Source organism: Melanotaenia boesemani, chromosome 12 (genome assembly GCF_017639745.1).
Source record: "Melanotaenia boesemani isolate fMelBoe1 chromosome 12, fMelBoe1.pri, whole genome shotgun sequence".
NCBI classification, from domain to species: Eukaryota; Metazoa; Chordata; class Actinopteri; order Atheriniformes; family Melanotaeniidae; genus Melanotaenia; species Melanotaenia boesemani.
The window spans coordinates 12,488,735-12,508,216 of record NC_055693.1 but is presented as its reverse complement, the minus strand read 5'-3'; the positions used below and the strand labels follow the sequence as shown (position 1 = coordinate 12,508,216).

Sequence of the window (19,482 nt, the reverse complement as noted above, 5' to 3'; positions counted from 1 at the left end):
GGGGAGTGCTAGTGGTTCTTAGACATGAGTGCTAATATATTTATTTTCTCTGCTTCTCTTCATCTGTGCATGTCTTTAAATGTGCCGAGCCATGACACATTCTTCAGCTTACTAATGGGAAAGGAGCCTGAACACCTCACAACTCTCATTCTAACTTGTGCACACACAGGTGGACGACACAAGTCAGACCATGTTTTTTCCTCATCAGTTAGATGTTTACCAATATTTAGGCACACTCCCACACAATGAAAATACCTCAGAATTTAAGATGTGGCTCAGAGCCAGAGTCAGGCTTGATAATGGTTGCCAGGTCTGCCCCAATGAGGACCGTCAGCTAGCAGGCAGGTTGGCAGCTTAACAAGTGGCCTGTTTGTTTATCAAAACAGCACCCAGGGCGGCGTACCTGCACCTCCCCCTATCTGCTCTTAAGTTTCCGGTGACATCAGGTGACCCTACTATTGTGTGACCTGCTGATGCTCTGAGAAATCTTAGCATATACAAGGTTCAAAGGTTGTCTGTGTCAATTCTGTCAAAAACATCTTCTTTTGTCGAGATAATGCCAAATTCTGAATTCAGTTTTGGATTAAACCTGAACATTTTTTAGCAGCTTATTACCTCTCACATTAGCAGCTAACGCAAAGACTGCAGGTTCCACCGTGTTAAACAAACACTGAATTTTTTGAAAATCACATGAAGGTCAAGTTCAGTTCTTTTTATATGGTTTTCTATCCAGTGACAAGTCACAACGGAAGTCATTTAAAGTCATATTTCCTCTAGAACATGTTCACTTCATCGTTTGATCAAAAAAACAGGATGAAGACATTTAAAAAAAATATATATATTTTTTTTCTTTTCTTTTTTAATCAATCACATTATTTCTGGCTGTGAACCTGGGGAAACACTGACCGGTAAATGTAGACATTACTATTTTGGATATCATATTTCAGAAGTGTATGTAGATGAGCCATATCAAATTATTATAATTATCTGATTACTCCCAGATATCTGTTTTGATGGTCATGTAAATGAACTTGGTGTTTTATTTAAATGGCTTTACTATTCTGGACACATCTTGAGTGACGTTCCTAGAATCATTGGGTGTTTTAGATCTTTCATCATCATACACCCTCATCCAGGGTACCCAGCCAAGGCTGCTCAGACCTTGACTTGTGTCCAGGTGACTCGCTAGCTACCCTGTCTCCAAGGATCTCCTCTCTCCCTCAATGCCCAAATTGCTCTGGCTAAGGAACGTGCCCCGAAACTTCTGCAACCCACCTCCTCTGGGAGGCACCTCTCTCTTCATCCAGACTGCTGACAGTCACGGACCAGTCCCAAAAAAAATGGTGTTATATAAAAATCTGTAAAAGAATCTATATCAAATTAGATTGAATCGAACTGAATCAGGCTGTTGTGAATTGAACCGAATCGATTCAGGAAATTAGTGGTGATACTCAGCCCTACTAAAAACCCTTCTCAGATTGATGTAATTCCATCTCTCAGATCATTACTGTTGTATTTCCTCCTATGTTAGCGCACACCTGAAAGCTCCAGACCAGCAAACTGTCTCAACTTAGCCTTTTAACTTTTTTGGGACCAGTGAGGGTGTCCTTCACCTACTGCTTCTGCATAGTTGATTTAGCTTTTAATAATATAACAATCCTAGGTGATGTGTAATTTATTGCTTATCTGAGGTAATCCTGAGATTATGTCTTATTTCCTGCTTTACAAATATCAATACACTTTTACTATACTTTGTTGTTTAAACGACTATTTACCCCGCTAATGGCTCTAATGTTTGCTATATTTATTAGTTTTACATTTTATAAAACCACATACCCAGTCACAGCAGTCAACTATCGCTGTTAAAGAGTCGTAGTTATTGTGGGGTTGATTCACCCACAGTTAAACAATAAGGGTGAGCTAAACACTTCTACAGTAACTCAGTAACTCTTGTACTGTTGCAAGTTTAGATTTTTGACTTTTCATTTTAAATTCTACTTGTTTTAGTCTTCTTTTCTCATGTTTATATTGGGTTACTTGTTTTGTATGGCTTAGACCTTGTAGGTGGTCTTTCCTACATTACAGCAACAGTTCTATCAATCATATGGTGGCCATAATTGTGAGAAGCAAACAACCATTTGCTGGTGGGCAGTGTCATGAAATGCGGTCGACATTGTTTAGTTATGATGTAAGTTGTGTCTTGAAGTTATTTTTGCTAAACAGGACTCTGGCAGAACATTGTTTAGTAAGTAATGACTGTGTGAAATTCTGCAGTTTACGGTTTGTGTGCACCAGTGTTCTGGGGAAAGACATGCATTTAACCCTCACACTCATTCTTACACCAGATGTTATCTTACATAAGCATTGCATCACATTGTGGTAATGGTTATTAATAAAGTATAAAAACAATTAAGAAATGTTTCTAAATCCCCCAGAGGCAGGTATAATTTAAATGAGATGGGTAAAGACTAAAATGCATAAGAAGAGGAATTCAGAACTTGAGTCGTGTTAATTGTGGGACCAGAATTTTTATGAAGAGCTTCTCCAGAAGTATTTTAAGATATTTTGGATTAAAACATAGAACAACCATTTGAATTATATTTTTTCTGATAAGATGTATCTTTATAAAACCAAGCTTAAAAGTCCTTCACACATGAAAATGAACAAATATCTCAATCTTTTATTTTAAAACTATTCTATAATAAGTAGACTTCAGTGTGAGCATGTTGTCAGTGTTTGTTGAATGCATTATTTAAGCTTCCATAGCATCTTTATGCAGCTTATCTATTGAACCAGAGCAGGTTTTCAAGCAAGTTCTGACATCAGAAATCCCACAGGCAGGTCAGACATGTATTCAGAGCATATATGTCACATTAAAGTTCAAATATTCAGGAGAAGTAACGTTTACCAAAATAGTTTTTTTTTTTTTTTGTTTGGTTTAGTGGAGGGACTTATATAGTTATAGCCTTCATCTGTGCTGTCCAACCGACGGTACTCACTTTTTTTTACCTTAGCTAATCTTTCCTCAACTTAAAGCTTAAAAGCTTTGGGTTATTTACATAGTCTTGTATCTCTGATTAGCACCTCGTGTGCAAAATCTTCAATAGCTCCTATCTCACACTGCCAGCCAGGATTGGCTTTACTCACACACGTGGATGTTGGTGTTCCAATCTAACGTTGGGGATTAAACTACATGGATCAATCAATCAATGGTGCAGAAAATGAAGGCTGTCACCAAGACAAGGCGGTGCAATATTTTTTTCTGATTGCTCGCTCTTCTGAGATGGCAGACATAAGAGGATAGATTTAGGATCATTGAATAAATTAGACAAATGCTGTGGCTGAGATAGTGATGAAGATCAGTTGGAATATGCCAGCGTTCATGCATGCCTACAAAGATCCAAAGCATTGGAAGCGGGGGAGTAAGGTATGTGGGCATAGGTGGTATGTAGAAGAGCTTAAGGTGAGCGAGATTTGTCTACATTAATGGTGAACACATTTTCCTTATACCAGACCATAGACTGTATATAAACGATGGACGGAGCCTCTGTGACGTCACCCGTAGGTTTCTGAGCAGCGAAAGTGAAGCTCGTTGGGCGGTTCCTACTGTCGCCATCTTGGCAGCATCACGCCTGCCGTCGCAGCCGGAAAATACAAAAATGAGCAAAGTGGCGGAGCTGAGAGGGGGATTGTGCAGGTGGGGGTGGATGATTGACGTCTATCAAACCCGGAGCTGCCTGTAGCTAAGAGCTAACTGAGCCAACTCGTATCTAACGTGAGCTAACTGGCTAATGAAGGTAGGAGGGCTAAAGCTAAGGCAAACTGTTAGCCGGCTAAAAACCACATTTGTGCTGCACTCTCCCTTCTTTCCACGGATATTGGATACCTGTCAATCAAAAGGACAAGCCCCTAATTATGCCAAATTTCAAGATTAAATAACATCCAAACAGATGAGATAGAAAAAAAAATTCAGCCCCCTCACAGTTGTCATGAAGATAAACTTGACCTATTAATCCTAAAATGGTTTTTGTACCAGGCTTTAAACATGTTTATTTCTGCTGTGAAGTTGGCCTTTTTAACATGCGAGTCTATGGGGATTTGCTCTGTTTTGGAGCCAGCCCCTAACGGATGAGGGGTGAACTGCAATTTTTTGCACTTCCGCGTAGGCTTCACATTTTACCCACGGAGGTTGCCGCTTGTACCAGACACTATGTGACTATGCATTTGTTACTCTATAAGTTATTTTATTTTCTTGTGGGGATGAATGCCAGAAATGGGAAGTTAATAGTTTGGAGTATGCATCTTTTTTTAAGTAATACTACAAACAAAATATCCAAATTTTATATTTTTTCTCTATGACATTACTTTTGTTTGATGTCTTAATTTTAATGTAGTATACGTGTGAAATCAACACATAAATTTTAAAAAAATTAAATTTGTAAATTACATTGCCAAGTCTTAAAGTAGCAAAAATATTTGGAAAGGCTGCAAACGACCAAGACTTTAGTACAAAATTAGCAAAGAAGAAGAAGCTGCTGTTATAATGCTCTTTATTTTCCAGGAACTGGGATACAGACCCCTAAAGTGTATTTACATGTAAAGTAAATTAAGTACATAAACGTGTTTCAGTAGTTTTATTGTGGTAATAAATCAGAGCCTCAACCTCCCCTAATTCGTAGCTTATTCAGAGCAGGAGGAGAAGTGACAGTATGATTGCATGAAGGTATTTAGGATTACATACCTGCATGTCATGACCTTATTATAGACGGAGCACAACACAGCATTAAGAATGGATCTAATCAGTTATTGCTCACCAAAAGCAGCAATAAGGTTATAATGCATCAAGATACTAACAATGGAAACTGCGTGTCTGAGCTTCGGGCACTCCAGTTTAGTTGCAGGTATGGGAATGTGCATAGTATATACCTGAATACTCGTATGGTTCACACAAATGTTGCTTTAAAGTATGAAAACATTAGATTTTTCTGATCCAGAGTTTTTAAGTTTGAGGCAGTGAGTGTAAGCATGTGAGAAGAAGTATATGAAGTATTAATACCTGTAAGCGAAGCTTTACATCATATCCTATTTTTTTATATTCATAATTTGGCAGTCAAAATCTTTGTTAAAATGACTTTGGATTGAATACTCCCCCTACTGATAATGTTTTATTCCTGCACTTATTTGTATCAAGGTGACAGTTATTTGTATAGCAACCAACATGGCCACAGGTACCTGAGAAACAAATTATGATTTTAGAATAATAAGCTTGACTGGGTTGAACTGCAAAGTGAAGACAACTGAAGATGTAACCAGAGGCTTGTGTTCTGTATTGGCTGTCTTTAGTCACTGGAGTATATCCTGCTTGTTATTTTGAGCCTGCAATCTAAAGTAGCCATTGATTTAACAATAACTCATTGTAGCTTTAAAGAGGAAGCTACATGCCTCCTAAACCAATAACCTCTATGTTTTCTCTCCCACCCCCACCACTCTCAATATCCACCACCTGTATATGCGTGTCCTGATGTCTGTGCCTGTATGTAAAGTCACATGTTTGCATTCCTGGAGGGTGAAAGTTATAAACTGTCTTAACTTAGACAAATAGAAACGTCAGAGCTTCTCTGGGGTCGTGGTAGCTCTTATGTAGTTGTATCTGGACAGTGCTAGTTTACTCGAGTAAGCACATCAGCCTTAAACACCAATGACCAAATCTTTTGCCATTTGTTTGGAAGAGAAACAATCAGCTGTTTCCTGGAACGAGTCGATTGATCCCCATTACATCCAGTCAGCACCATTGACCATCCATTAAAACCAGTCAGCCCTATTGATCGCCCATTAAAGATTACTGGGTAGCCCCATTTCCCTGCATGTGGTTTCTCTTTACAGTCACTGACTCTAATTGATCCATGGTTATCTGAGCTATAACCTCATTGCCCTGCATGAACCTGAAAAGCTGTAGTTTTCCTCCTAAGTGTACCATCTGGAGCTTCTTTGGCAAAGAGGATATTGATAGTTCGGGAAGATATTAACCTTTAAAATCACTCCAAGTGTGCTCTCTTTGGGTAATGCTTTGGACATAGTTAGATTTCCTTCCCCTCTTTCTGAAAATTAATATTTTATATTCAACTTATTTGGCTTATTCGACTTGTCTTTTCTGAGATTTTCAGTCTCAATGTTTTCATTTAGGTCATAATAACTTGTGTTGGTTCTCTTTACTTCCTGGGTTTAAGGACTGTTGGACATGATGATGTCTTAATTCAATGTTAATGCAGCTCTCACCCAACTGCTACAGTACTGTACCTGTACAAACCACTGCAATGCACATTGATGAATAAAGGAAAGAAAAATGGAATTTGACATTTTAGTTTTTTAGTTTTTTTGTTTGTTTTTTTTTGGTTCTTGGACAGAACAATGATGGCGTAGCATGGCAGACACAGTGACTGAAGATCTGCACTCTTCATAGATAATAAACCCATTTAAGATGAAAACAATCCTTACTTTCACATTAATCTACATTAATGAACGCATTGTATTACAGCACTTCACAAAAGTCTTGAGCTGATCCTGATTTATTTTTTATTTTTTCTGCCAAGAAACCAGACTTTTTGTCTGATATTTAATAGGGGTCTTGCACAATAAGTCTCCAGGCTTTCTGGAGGGTTTTCAAAGATTTTCTGTGGGCATCGGTTTCTTTTTCACTCTTTCTATTTAGCTAATTATTTCAAGGAAATATATTTTTTTTTCTACGAAATGATCTATGAATCATTTAAGCACCTATCGCAAGGGTTGGCCTGGTGTTCTTTCTACACATATCGGGCAACTTGGCAAAGAGTAAATTTCTTTGGGGACTTAATTTCTAGCAGCCTGTCACTAAGACACATGATTTGTTTTATTATTATTATTTGTAGCTACATGAAATGCCAAAGACAAAACTGTTTGACATTCATAAAATAGTAAGAAATAGTGATTCAGTTTGGTTAAATGTAGGTAGGTTTGAGCTCCCGTGTTTCCCTGATGTTTACAGTGTGTGATATCATTGCTGCCTCAGGGGAGAAACCAACACTGAAAACACACTATGACTTTAAAAGTCTTGAACATAAAAACTATGTTGTTGTGTGAACACGGCAAAAATCTGATAATATGGAAAATCTTGTCGTCTCAAGTTGGCTCACAGCAGATAAACAGTGTCAGGAAGTGAAACCCTCAAGAAATAAATAAAAATAAAAAAATCAAACATAAACCTGACACTGGACCTGAGAAATGCATCTGGCCCTCAGTTGATTCATTTACTCTTTACCAAACTCTCATTAGAATTAGCCTCCATGGAAAGCTGTCAAGAAGCCATTCTTAAAGAGAAACAAGGAGAAAAGGCCGAGGTTCGCCAAATTACTCATGAAATGGACAGTAAATCAGTGGCAACAGGTCTTATGGTGTGATGAATTCTCTCCAGAGTCCAAATCTAAACATTACCAATATTGGATGGGATCATATTGACAGGGAAACAATAAAAAAAAAAGAAAAAAAACTGCAAGAAAACTTGTCTAAGAGGGTTTAGGCTGTGTTGAACATGAAGGCAGTTATTATTGATATTACCTTTCAGGTAAGGAACTAAGAAATAACAGAGAAATAATTTTAATAATATAGATCTTCCAACTTGTATGGGCTGATGGTCAGAAGTGGTTCTGTGGTCTGTTTTTATAGTGCAGAAGTTATAAATATTCAGATATTGACAAGTATGAAAGGAAATTGAAATATTCGAAAGAGCATGTGTCAAGGAAATAATTTAGACATTTTCAATATTACACCAATTACAAGCCATTTTAGTTGTAATGTTTTGTACAGTTAAACCTTTTCCAGAGAACTAAAATGATCATTTTCCATTGAATGAAGCTGTCTTGAGTTTTAAAGTTGGTGTGGACTGGCAGGCTGTGTTTTATCATGCCACTAAAACTGGCCAATTAAAACAGGGATGAGTACTAGTTAGCACACTCCTACATGATGCATAATTTCTAGTCCAAAGCACATATAGGAGTATGTTTTTTCACTGTATAAGGCATATGATAACACTGTTAAATTCCTTTATAAATACAGGAAAATAAAATAGTTGTGGGCATATGTTAGCAAGGAATTCTTTAGGTGTGTCATTTGTTAAATTAAATTGTGTAAAGAGTCTGCTTGCCATGTCAGCACCTTTTACTCGTTTAAACATTTGGTTAACTTCTGTACCCACAGGCTCGTTGTAGAGTACTTCACAGCTCATTGAACACAGAACAGCAACGTCAGGCATTTCATTTCATGTTGCCAGCTCAGGCATCTAAATTATGCCTGTGGATGGTGCGAAAACCACATTAAAAAGGTCAAACAGAAGCAGTAATTGTTTTCACAACCTAAATATATTATGTTGCCGGTTGGAACAAAATGAAACCATCCTGAGCGAGTGATATTTCCTGTAAACTGTGTTATTAGATACCATCACTGACCTCTGAGCCTGTAAATTGACTGTAAATAAACATGCAAGTAAAGTTCATCAGTTAACCTAAAACAAAGGGTCATTTTCTCTGCCAACAAAGAGCTAAAGTCTTACCTATTTTTGGACCGGTACTCAATTAAGGCTTTAAGTCCAACTCACCTCACTAATTCATTCTCCCTTCACCCTCTCCTCTTTGATCTTTGGCATATTTTGCTATAGCTGTCCACAGTGAGAGTAAGAGGGTCTTAAGAACCAGAGAAGATGTAGACAAATGGCAAGCTTGGTCCATCAATAGTGGGGGTGGTCTTTTAACAGGAGAAGCCTGATGGATGAACGTAGAGAGCAAGGACGGCTAATAATTAATTTAAAAGGGGTGGGGCTAAGGAAAAGAAGAAAAAGACCTATGAGGAAAGCGTTCATCAAGATTCCCATCCATCTTTGGAATAGTCTTTAACATGGTGCTTAACTCAAAGAGCAAAAGGAAAAAAAAGAGTGGTACAAAAACACTTGAGGAAGTGTGTTTTTATAACCACTGAAAAATTGATTGAGAGATGGTAAATTGGAGGACAAGGCAGAAAATTTGCATCAGATGTTTTGTGTGTGTGTGTGTGCACACGCCTGTTAGGAGCGCTTTCGGCCGGAAGCAACGATACACTGTGGCAGATCTGAGCCACGCTCGATTTTCCCGAGCACAGAAGCTGCCACATGCAGCATCTTACAGTCGCTTGCAGGGTTAAAAGAGCAATATAGATCCAAACCAGCTGTAAGGCTTTAGATCACCAAGATTAGTGATAAATGCATTCTGCTCTCTGTGGATGCTTTACAGTAAAACCTCACAGCAGCAAGTTATGACACTGAATTGTAAATGGTAAATCTGTTAAAAGTTACATGAGATTACATACATTTACATGCATGCATTCATCATTCCCGCTGAATCCTGTATGAGTGTGAGTGGATTTTAAATCCATTCCTGTCAATGCCAGTGGAGTTGCTGTTAGTGGAAGATGCAGACCATAGATAAAACAACAAAAATCTGTGAGATCACAGCAGTTAAAGATTAATGATAGTCATTTTGTTTTCCTGATTGGGATTTGGAAAAGAAAACATGCTTGAAATTGCACCTCATGCAGCCAAGCAGTCATATTTCTCTGGAAACTCAAATGATCAATAGTCAAACGTTCAAATTTAGTCACGTAAAAGGATTTTTAGCTATAGCTCACGTTCACATGTCGTTCTTTTTATAAGTTTAACAGGTAGAAGTGTACAGTATTTCAAATCGACACATTCAGGAAGTACACTGCAGTAAAACCCAGAGATTTATTGTTTACTTCAGCCTGGTATCTGTTTTAAAAGCTCTAGCCCAGGCTTCCTGATATGCCAAAGGGTCTAAATATGACCTCATAGCACAAAACTAGAGGAATGCACCAAGAAGTAGCAGCAACAGGAAAGCTAAATATAACCAGATGCTTGGTTTGAGATCACTTACATTGTTGTTACCTTAGTTAACATTTGTGTATATATTTCTAACTATATAGTACATTTGAATGCTCACACATGATGAATAACCTGAACCATCTGAGACATAATCCCAGCAGTTCCCTTTTTTGGACCAAGAGTCCAATGAATGAAGCAAAGTGTTGGTGTTGGTCTTCTTTCAGCTGCAAATTTAACCCAGAAACAGTTTTAAAGTGGCCAAACTCACAGGCAATCAAACAGAATTTACTCGGATGTTGCAGGCACACCGTTTTCCTTCATTACCTCCATTCTTCCTGAGTTAACCTAAATATAGTGCGGATGTGCACACACCATTTCATGTGTAGGATTTAATGGGGAAAATTTTCCTTTTTCTTTTAAACAGATGCATCTGAAGCAGAAGAGAAGAAGCAGCCAGCAGAAAAAACGAGCAGTAAACCAGAGAAGAGGAAACGGACGACGGAGAAACCAGTCAAAGCCAAGAAGAAGAAAACTAATGAGCAGGTTGTGTCCTTTCTGGGTTAATGCTGCCCTTTCAATGTCTTTACCGTACATGACATGAAACAAGTAGACAGGGCATATATATGGTAAACATACTATGTACATATATACAACATACTTATTGGTATGAAACTGTGAAATTGACCAGAGTTCAACAGAAAGTTAATCTGGACAGTCTGGATAATTTTCTATTATTTCACACTACCAGTTCACAACAAAACAAGGGGAGACACTCTGAGTACAGGCAGCCATGTTAGTGTGGCGGTTTTTCATTCATACTCACATGTTAGTATTAAGCATATTTATTATAAATAAGTACACAGCTGACTGTGGAGAATTAGATTTACTTAAGTAAACAGAGAAGATATGTTTTTCAATAACAAGGGTTTCCAGCTCCAGTCCTTGAGGGCCATAATACTGCATGTTTTCCATGTTTCCCTGCTCCAACACGCTTGAGTGAAATAAATGAGTCATTTTGCAGAGCTTCATAGGCTGTTGGATCCATTTATTTTGAGTCAGGTGTGTTGGAACAGGGACACGTCGAAGACCTGCAGGACAGCGGCCCTTGAGGACTGACTGTGGACACCCCTGTTCTATAATAAATGTCCTTACATGTCAGAATTTTTTTTGTTTACTTTTTATATAACGAATTGTTGTATATTAGTATGTTTAAAAATGTAACATACACTTCCCTTTCTCAATTGTTTTGTGATCTGTGTACTAGCTGGAATTTATCCTTGTATGTTCATACTATTCAGACTATTAATATAATGTAGATATATAAAGCAGAGTTATACAAGTGTGTCTGGTTATATTAGCTGGTTGATTAATGTCATATGTGAGTATTTTACCTGAATTGTGTGTTCTTGTCCTGTTTTTACAGAATAAGCGTCTAATCCCTCAAAAGAAAGAGGCGGAGGAGGAACAGTCAGCTAAACCCAAGAGGAAGAGGAGGGTGAGTGTGGCGTCACCTGCTGTCACCAAAAGGGACAACAAGTGTAGGGTAGATGAGATAATTTCATCAGTAGACTTTATTTTTGATCCTCCATCAGTGAGAGTAAGTTTTTACAGCAGCTGTTAGTAGGAAATTTCAATAAGATGCAAGATTAGAGGAAAAGACATTAACAGCCTCTTATATGTAATACTTTGAATATAAATACAGCGTATGCAGTGAAAAGATCTTTCTCTCTGATTGTGCAAGCTGACTTGCATGCACAAAACGAGAGGAAAGAGTTTCAGCTTATACAGCTAAATATCATGTCACTTACATATATTTTGTTTTTCAGAAGAAAAAGAAAACAATCACAGAAGTGTTGGCCACCTCCGAGCCAAAGCCAGGCTGTCCAGCTGACCTGCAGGATCTGGTCAAACAGTACTTCTCAGACAAACGCTCCGTGATCGAGCTGGAGGAGCTGAAACTACAGAGTGAGTCACAGCGATTCCCTCTTTTATCTTGCAAGTGCAGTCAATACCTGCTGATGGTTTAACTCTCAGAGGTCACCATGTGTCCACTCACATCTTTCAGACTCCTGTTTCCTGTCCAGTAATGACTTGACGCACACCCTCTCCTCTTATCTAAAGCAGAGTGAGTGATGCCCTGACCTTTTTTAAGGGGAATTCTCTCTTGGCTGTTTACCTCTAAACTCATGTTTCACTTTGATTACTTCTTTGTTCTGTTTTACAAAGTTTGTCCCAAGTGGGCAAAGATCCAAAAGCAACACACGGAAAAGAGCTCGGTGGTCATCCTCATCGTCTGCAGCTCGGCGCTTCGAGTCATTGAGCTTATTAAGTGAGTGTTGAGCCTGTGATGTTCGTTGGCTTTTTATGTTACTCAGGATTATCATTTTTAATTTGTGTTTTTTTCATTCACAGGCAGATGACTACTTTCAAAGGTGAAGCCAAAGTGGTGAAACTTTTTGCAAAACACATAAAGGTAGAAAAGGATCATCAGTGATTGTCCCACATTGTGAACTTTGGGATCTACCAAAACATTGTTTGTACACAGATGGAGGAGCAGGTGAAGCTGCTGCAGAAAGGCATCGCTCACATAGGAGTTGGGACACCAGGCAGGATCTGTGCTCTCATTGAAAACGGTGTGTAAGTTTGATTGTTTGACTTCAAAGCGGTTGCAGGTGTCTCACTCTAATTTTGTTCCGCAGAGGGTTTGAAGTTGCAGGCTTTGCGGTACCTGGTTCTGGACTGGAACTGGAGGGACCAGAAACTCAGACGGATGGTAGACATTCCTGAGGTGAGCTGCTGCCCCCTGCTGGACAAGAAAATAATCAACTAGTTTAGACAGAGCTGATGTGTTGGACATTTGATTCGTCAAATTCAGCATCTAAAACAGGAGAATGCTTCACTTTTCTTTATCTTGTAAGCAAAAAGGGACCCATCTTTGGGTGAAATGGCAAAATAAAGAATGAAAGGATGCCACTGTATGATTTAGTCTTTACTGATATCTTTTTTTTTTTCTTTTTTCCTTTGATGAAGTTAAGGCATTTTATTTTTGTAGTGTTGGGGTCATTGGTATGTTAAATAAAAGTAATTAATGAGCATTTATCTGTAATATTTATTCTATTTAAAGGCTAACACACATACATGGGAACATACCAAGGAGATCATCTAACCATCCAAATTCCTCTTGGCTGACTACTACCCTTTGATTTAAAAAAAAAAAAAAGTTGGGGTAGAACCGGGATTGGGTTTTGGTGTACCTCATGACCATATAATGGACTGTGTGGTGGCTGAGAAGTTATGTTGGACTATAAAGTTCACTCTGAGCACAGTTTGAACACAGCCTCTGTCTCATCAGTGTCCCTGTGGTCAGATGTATTTTTGTCCAGTCAGCTTTCAGATATCACCCCTACGGTCACTTCTGGTTCCACAGAAACTGAAATGACATTCTGGGTGTTTGCAATGAGGATGAAGAACTTTATACTTTAATATAAAAAAATTGAATTCTTTTTGTGGATTAAAATAACTATTTATGTTACGAAACATGTCATTTTTACATGTTCTTGTTTCTCTCAGATCAAACTGGACTTCATGAAGCTGCTGGAGACGGGAATCCTGACTGCCTGTAAAGAGGACAAAGTCAAAATAGGACTATTTTAACTTAACACTGTGGATTTTCTGTGTCAATGACACTGACATTTCACAGAGGTTGCAGAGAAGCCGTTTCCTGTTTTTCTCTCCGTGTCAGTCTCACGCTGGCTTTCTTTTATTTTTAAAGACTGTAGAACATATGCTTGTTTTTTTTAACTCTCGTAGTCCAGTCACAGTGTTGTGTGAAGGATTGAATAAACTGACTCATTATAAAGCCCACATCCTCCTGTTTGTTTACTTTGACTTTAAGGAGTCCCTCCTCGTGGGGACGTGAGGTCATGAGTTTACTTGCTCATCAGGAAGTCCCAGTGATCACAGCATCCTTTAGATAAAGTAATGTAATGTAAATGCACAAAACTGAGAATTTATCTTGTGAAGCATTTTTGTTCTGTGTTGTTTTAATATGACAAAACATTAAAACAGCACAGATAATTTGTTAAAGTCAGCTGTGTTCCTGTACCTTGTGTTTCAGGAAGGAAGTGGTAAATAAGAGCAAAACAATCTTTTAGACAAGTGGAGGTAACAGGAAGCAGAAAGAGGTAGGTGAGTAAAGGATCTTGGTTAATAAGTTACAGGCCACAACGGTCTCTCACACAGCAAAGCCTGCTGGGAAAATCTCTTGGCAAGCAGACTTGTGTTTATGCGTGTGAGCGTGTACAGAGAGATATCGCTGACTGAAAAGAAAACCAACAAAAGAAGATAGAACAACGCCTTCTTGTACAAATTTTTTGGGAATCTCCAGTCATCCATCAAGTTCTTCCTCCAGCTGAAGGTCCAGTCATGGGGAAAGAGAAAACAAAGCCGGGGCCCTTGTCTCGAAGGCCAGACAACTCTGCCTTCAAACAGCAGAGACTACCTGCCTGGTCTCCAATGCTAACCGCTAACACTGTGCTGCCTTTCTTCTACATTATGGCCTCGATATGCCTGCTGCTGGGAGTGTGGCTGCTGCTTACTGTTCAAAGCACAAAGGAAATGAAGGTGAGTGAAACTGCACCTCTTGAGTTTTTCAGCTTGATCTCTGTACATGTAAAATACAGAAGGGCGTGTGTGTGTTGGGCAGTGGAAAAGCTCAAATTATCTTGTGTGCAATAAAAAGGGGAGTGGCAAAGAAAAGATCCAAGGTTATGTTTGAAAAAGGTTCATCTCTGGTGATTCAGCTTTACAATTCTGTCTTTTCAGCTGGATTACACAGAGAGCGAGGACTGCAAAAGATGTTATGAAATGCGAAAAAATGTGAGCAACGCAGAGCAAACCTGCAGCTGTAAGGTGGACTTTTCCATTGAGAAAGCGTTTAAGGTAACAGCTCATGAATGTGACAGCATATGGACTTAGGGGGCATCTCAGCTACCCACGTCAGCTTATTTTGTACAAAAATTCACATTTACTTTCATAGTCAACATCCAATATACCCTTTTTTAAATACTTCTATTTCCCATTCATCTTATAAATCTTCAGAAAACTGACAGAATTCAGTCTAACATCCGCTTCTATCCCAGGGAGATGTCTTTTTCTACTATGGTCTGAAAAACTTCCATCAGAACCTCCGCAGATACATGGACTCCAGAGATGATGGGCAGATGGTCGGCAGGATAAATAAGTTAAAGGTATCTCCAGATATTTTTTTAATTTCACATATCTCAAAAACACATTTGTATTTGTGTGAAAGCTGTTCTTCCACTTGTTTGCCTGCATTTGACCAGAGATGAAAGACGTTTCCAAACAATTTTACATGCTCTGCGTAGTCATCAACTCTCAGTATTGAAGGTTTTGCCCTGTATAGAAAGTATCAAATATTTTAAAGATTAAAGATACTAAGCAGAATGGTCATTTTCAGTGTTATGTAACTTAGACCAGCAGGCCTAGAAATAAGTCGACACGAGAGGCCTAAAAAATAGGCACAGGGCTTAGAGGGTTCAATTTGAGTATCTTTCGTGATACTTTAATCTAGTGAGGAAAAATCAACAAGAATAAAGTGTTTATTTTAAAAAAAATATCCTGAATCATGTGCAGTTAAGTACTTCCTAAATGAACCAAAAACAGTTTTCTCTCCTGATACTTTGCCAGAACTTTACCACCACTTTCCTCATAAGTTTGTGGGTCTCTCTTCAGCAAGTCAGATGCAGCTAGATTACTTGATTGCAGAATATTCCACTTGGTTAACTTCAAGAAGCCCTCGATTGCTTGTAGAATTTATTTCTCCATGGTCCGTCTGCATTGTGAAGCACCGTCCATCCAGATTTGCTGCATTTGGCTGAATCTGAGCATACGTAAATCTTCATTCTTTATCCTGCTGCTTCTGTGACAGCATCATAAACACCAGTCACTCAGCATCATGCATACTCACGCCGTCATACTGCATCCATGTGTTTTACATACGATGCTGATGGTTCAGATCTTGAGATGTCCCAAGCTTATTTCTCCCCAGTCTTTCCTGTACAGGTTGACCTTGTTGTCAAATGTCAAAAGAAAGTGTCCAGCTGGATCAAGTAAAGCATAATCAGAGTTATTTATTCTCAAGGCTTATGAATGATTTGCATTTCGACCTGACTCTTCTGTATGTCTACCTACTGGGGAGTGCTTCATTTGACTGGGTGTTACAAATGGGTTTTATGGGGAGGATCACGCCATCATTCAACACTACTGTTCTCTTTGAAACTGAGTTTTCAAGAGTCTGTTGAGATCCATTGCTCTTACATCTGCTTCCCCCACATGCAACAGCAAAGAGGATACAACTTGCCACCAGACTCGGCTCCCTGTTGGCCCATTGTACTTGCATTAAGAGCCTCTTCACCTCCGTGTTGTGGGTTTTTTCTAATGCAAATGCCACACTTATCACATCCAGAGCTTTTACTGCAGGATGTAACAAAGGGAAAAGCCTGCAGCTGTGCACGATGCATTTCCTCAGTAGTTTGTCTGATTGTTTGACCTAACTGTCAGTATTGTCATCATGTTGCTGGCAGTTAATGTGACAGATTTTTTTTCTTGCTTGTTCTTTAATATAAAAAGTAACCTAATGTGAGGACTTAAACAAGTTATAGAGGCAGTGTAAAGTTTGTTTTTACTGTGTGGTTGGTGATCTCAAAGAGCAACAAAATAAAAGATGCTGATTCTGTCACTATGCACAGATAAAAGGTGTTTTTCCTAACATTAATACACCCTCAATAAAGGGGCTTCTCCACTCTCTTGTAACTGCAGGGGATCAGGAAGGGTTTTTACCGATAGTCAGATGAGTTTATATTGATGAAGTGGGCCAGGAGAGCCAGATCGTCTGTTTGGGAGTGTCATGTTTCGAAGATGAAAAACAGAAGACACACCCCTGATAATACTGATAAGTGTGTGAGCAGCTTTCACTTTAAATAGTTGATTTCCTGGTTGGTGTTTAGACCATAAAACTGAGAATCTTCCTGTTTTTAAGGAACTTGTATCTCATGTATTTGTCATTTCCTTCTCTAGAATCCCAGCTCATACTGTGAACCATTTGCAAAAGACAAGAATGGAGTCCCAATTGCTCCCTGCGGTGCCGTGGCCAACAGTATGTTCAATGGTAAACACCACTCATGGCACACATCATCAGTCATTACATCCTCGTCTCTAAACTGGACTATTAACTCACATTTTCCTCTCAGACTCCTTTATTCTGACCTATCATAGGTCCAGCGGTCCCTTGAACGTCCCTCTATTACGGAAAGGTCTCACCTGGTACACTGACAAAAATATCAAATACCGCAACCCGAAGACGGACAATTTATCACTGGCTCAGGTGTTTGAAGGTAAAGGACACAACCTCAGTCACAGAATGTGTTTATTATTTTATTTTTTAACTTCTCTTAAGCACCGAGCCACATTTTAAATGCTTCCTCCACAGAAACAACACGACCTCCTTACTGGCAGAAGCCTGTGTATGAGCTCGATCCCCTCGACCCGACCAACAACGGCTTCATTAACGATGATCTGATTGTTTGGATGAGGGAGGCGGCGTTCCCCAACTTCAAGAAGCTCTATGGGATTTTACACAGAGCCAATAAGCCCTTCACTAATGGGCTTCCTGCAGGGAACTACAGCATCCAAATCTCCTACAGTATCCTTTCACTGCTGTTAGTGGAGTCTGCAAATGTGGATTTATCTGTCGCTTACTCATGTCCTATTTCCACATCTCAGCCCCTCTCGAGCACATAAGCACACACTCGGGGCCTGTTTGAGACTACAGTAGATTCTCTTTACGATAATCTCTTTCAACCCTTGACATCCTGCCTCTGCAGACTTTCCTGTGCAGTACTTCCGAGGCAGAAAGGTAGTAGTGCTGACCACGTTGACATGGTTTGGAGGTCAGAACCATTTCCTGCCTATTGCTTACCTGGTAACCAGCAGCCTGCTCCTAGTGACAGCCGTCATCCTAACGGTGGTGTGGTGGAAGTTTGGGAAGGATGGGAAGAACATGAAGGAATGATGGGTAAGAGTGAAGCAGATGACTGATTATCCTGCTGCTTGCAAGACTAAAAAATCCTGAAAAACAAAAGCACTGATGGGAGTTGATGAAGAATGGCAAAAAAAAGGTTAATTTGGGACAATTTAACATCAGTGGAAGGAAAACTGATGCAGAGTTGAGTCAGAAATCTTGATGACTTTTGTGATGGTTTTTGTTTAGTGATGTTTTGAACTCCATATAGGTTTGCTGTTTAATGCTGCATTTGATGAACCTCAGCTAAGACTCAAACATGTTTTTCTCTTGACCAGGAGGACAATAAATAAATAAAAGGTAACTTCTGATAGACTAGTCACATCTGCATGAAATATCCCAGAAGTTTCCAAACAGCAGTTATAATTAAAGCTAATTGAACCCTCTCATTTTTAAGAGCTTCCATGCTTGGACTGTCCTGTATTTCCTTATGGCTTCATCTTTCAAAACTACCTTAGATTTTTTTCATGAAGTTATATTGTGATTAATATAAATATGAAGGACAGGAGGATGAGCAGATTTGTCACCCTGTAAATATTTGACTGCTTAAGCTTCGCCGCTGCAGACCCAGATTACAACTTTGTGTAAGAGGTTGGATTCTTGTTGCAGCAGAGTTAAGAAAAAAGTGATGGAAGAATTTTTTTTTCCCCAGACAGATGCCAGATCATTAGAGGGCACCACAGTATGTACATCTACCAAAGTTTAGTAATGTGCCTTTAAAGATCCAACGTACGGGTTGGACCTTCATAGAAACACTTGGTCCTGTACTAAAGCAACAGAATCTCACTCTGAACTGAACAGGGCTTAAACCAAATATCACAATCAACCATTCAAACCACTTGTGGAGCTTTGGTCTCATTCGCATCTATTTGGGAGGCTTTTTTTTTAGCCAAAGAACGTCATCTGTTCAAGGGAGGAAAGTCTGGAAGTTAAACTCTGAACTGCACAGCAGCAACTTACTGACACACCACCATAGTTGGAATTATCCCTTAACTAAAGAAACTGAACTAAAGAGGTTTAAAAGATTTTTGCTTTTTGAGAGTAACATGACATTTTGCATTTACAGTATAAGTTGTCTTTTAGGGCTAGGGATCTAAAATGTGAAGTACTGAGTACTGTCCTAAAATAGTGAGCAGATACTGAGTTTCCAGTCAGTCAAATGCAGCATTAGCACAGAAGCTAATCCATTTGTTTGCTTGATTTCATTTGATAAACGTTTGCTTTTGTTAAACACAGAATGTAATAGTATTTATAACAATTGTGATAATGACTCAGAAAAAAGACTTGACTTTTTGTTAACTTTTCCAAATGAATTTGCAGTGTAATTATGAAGTTAAAAAAAAAAGGCTGAAGATTGTAATAAAAGGTTTCCTTTTTAAAAGTTTCTTTATTTTTCTTTGTAAAATCAGTGAGAGCCACACACTCTGCAACCAAGAAGCACCAAACTCTCCGTTTCCTTGGTTACCAAACATAGTCAAAG

At 38.9% G+C, this 19,482-nt stretch overlaps 2 protein-coding genes across 5 annotated transcripts in view; both read left to right on the top strand.

Moving 5' to 3' along the window:
* cmss1 (cms1 ribosomal small subunit homolog) overlaps positions 1-13,749 on the top strand; it is a 34,425-nt gene extending 20,676 nt beyond the window's left edge. The window contains exons 1-10 of one of the 4 annotated variants that reach the window (XM_042002642.1): positions 100-169; positions 10,326-10,444; positions 11,325-11,396; positions 11,728-11,866; positions 11,967-12,026; positions 12,128-12,230; positions 12,314-12,374; positions 12,447-12,534; positions 12,601-12,689; positions 13,472-13,749. In XM_042002642.1, coding sequence (XP_041858576.1) covers positions 115-169; positions 10,326-10,444; positions 11,325-11,396; positions 11,728-11,866; positions 11,967-12,026; positions 12,128-12,230; positions 12,314-12,374; positions 12,447-12,534; positions 12,601-12,689; positions 13,472-13,555 — 870 coding nt within the window. In that variant the 5' untranslated portion in view covers positions 100-114 and the 3' untranslated portion in view covers positions 13,556-13,749. Of the gene's footprint in view, positions 1-99; positions 170-10,325; positions 10,445-11,324; positions 11,397-11,727; positions 11,867-11,966; positions 12,027-12,127; positions 12,231-12,313; positions 12,375-12,446; positions 12,535-12,600; positions 12,690-13,471 lie in introns of those variants that run through there. The other 3 variants (XM_042002643.1, XM_042002644.1, XM_042002641.1) reach the window with 3 other exon arrangements.
* Positions 13,750-13,858: 109 nt separating this feature from the next.
* On the top strand, positions 13,859-19,330 carry tmem30c (transmembrane protein 30C). Its single transcript, XM_042002640.1, has 7 exons — positions 13,859-14,524; positions 14,726-14,842; positions 15,043-15,150; positions 17,000-17,090; positions 17,173-17,316; positions 17,412-17,624; positions 17,806-19,330. The coding sequence occupies exons 1-7, from the start codon at positions 14,327-14,329 to the stop codon at positions 17,991-17,993; spliced, it is 1,059 nt and encodes a 352-aa protein (XP_041858574.1). The 5' UTR covers positions 13,859-14,326; the 3' UTR covers positions 17,994-19,330.
* The last annotated feature ends 152 nt before the right edge of the window (positions 19,331-19,482 follow it).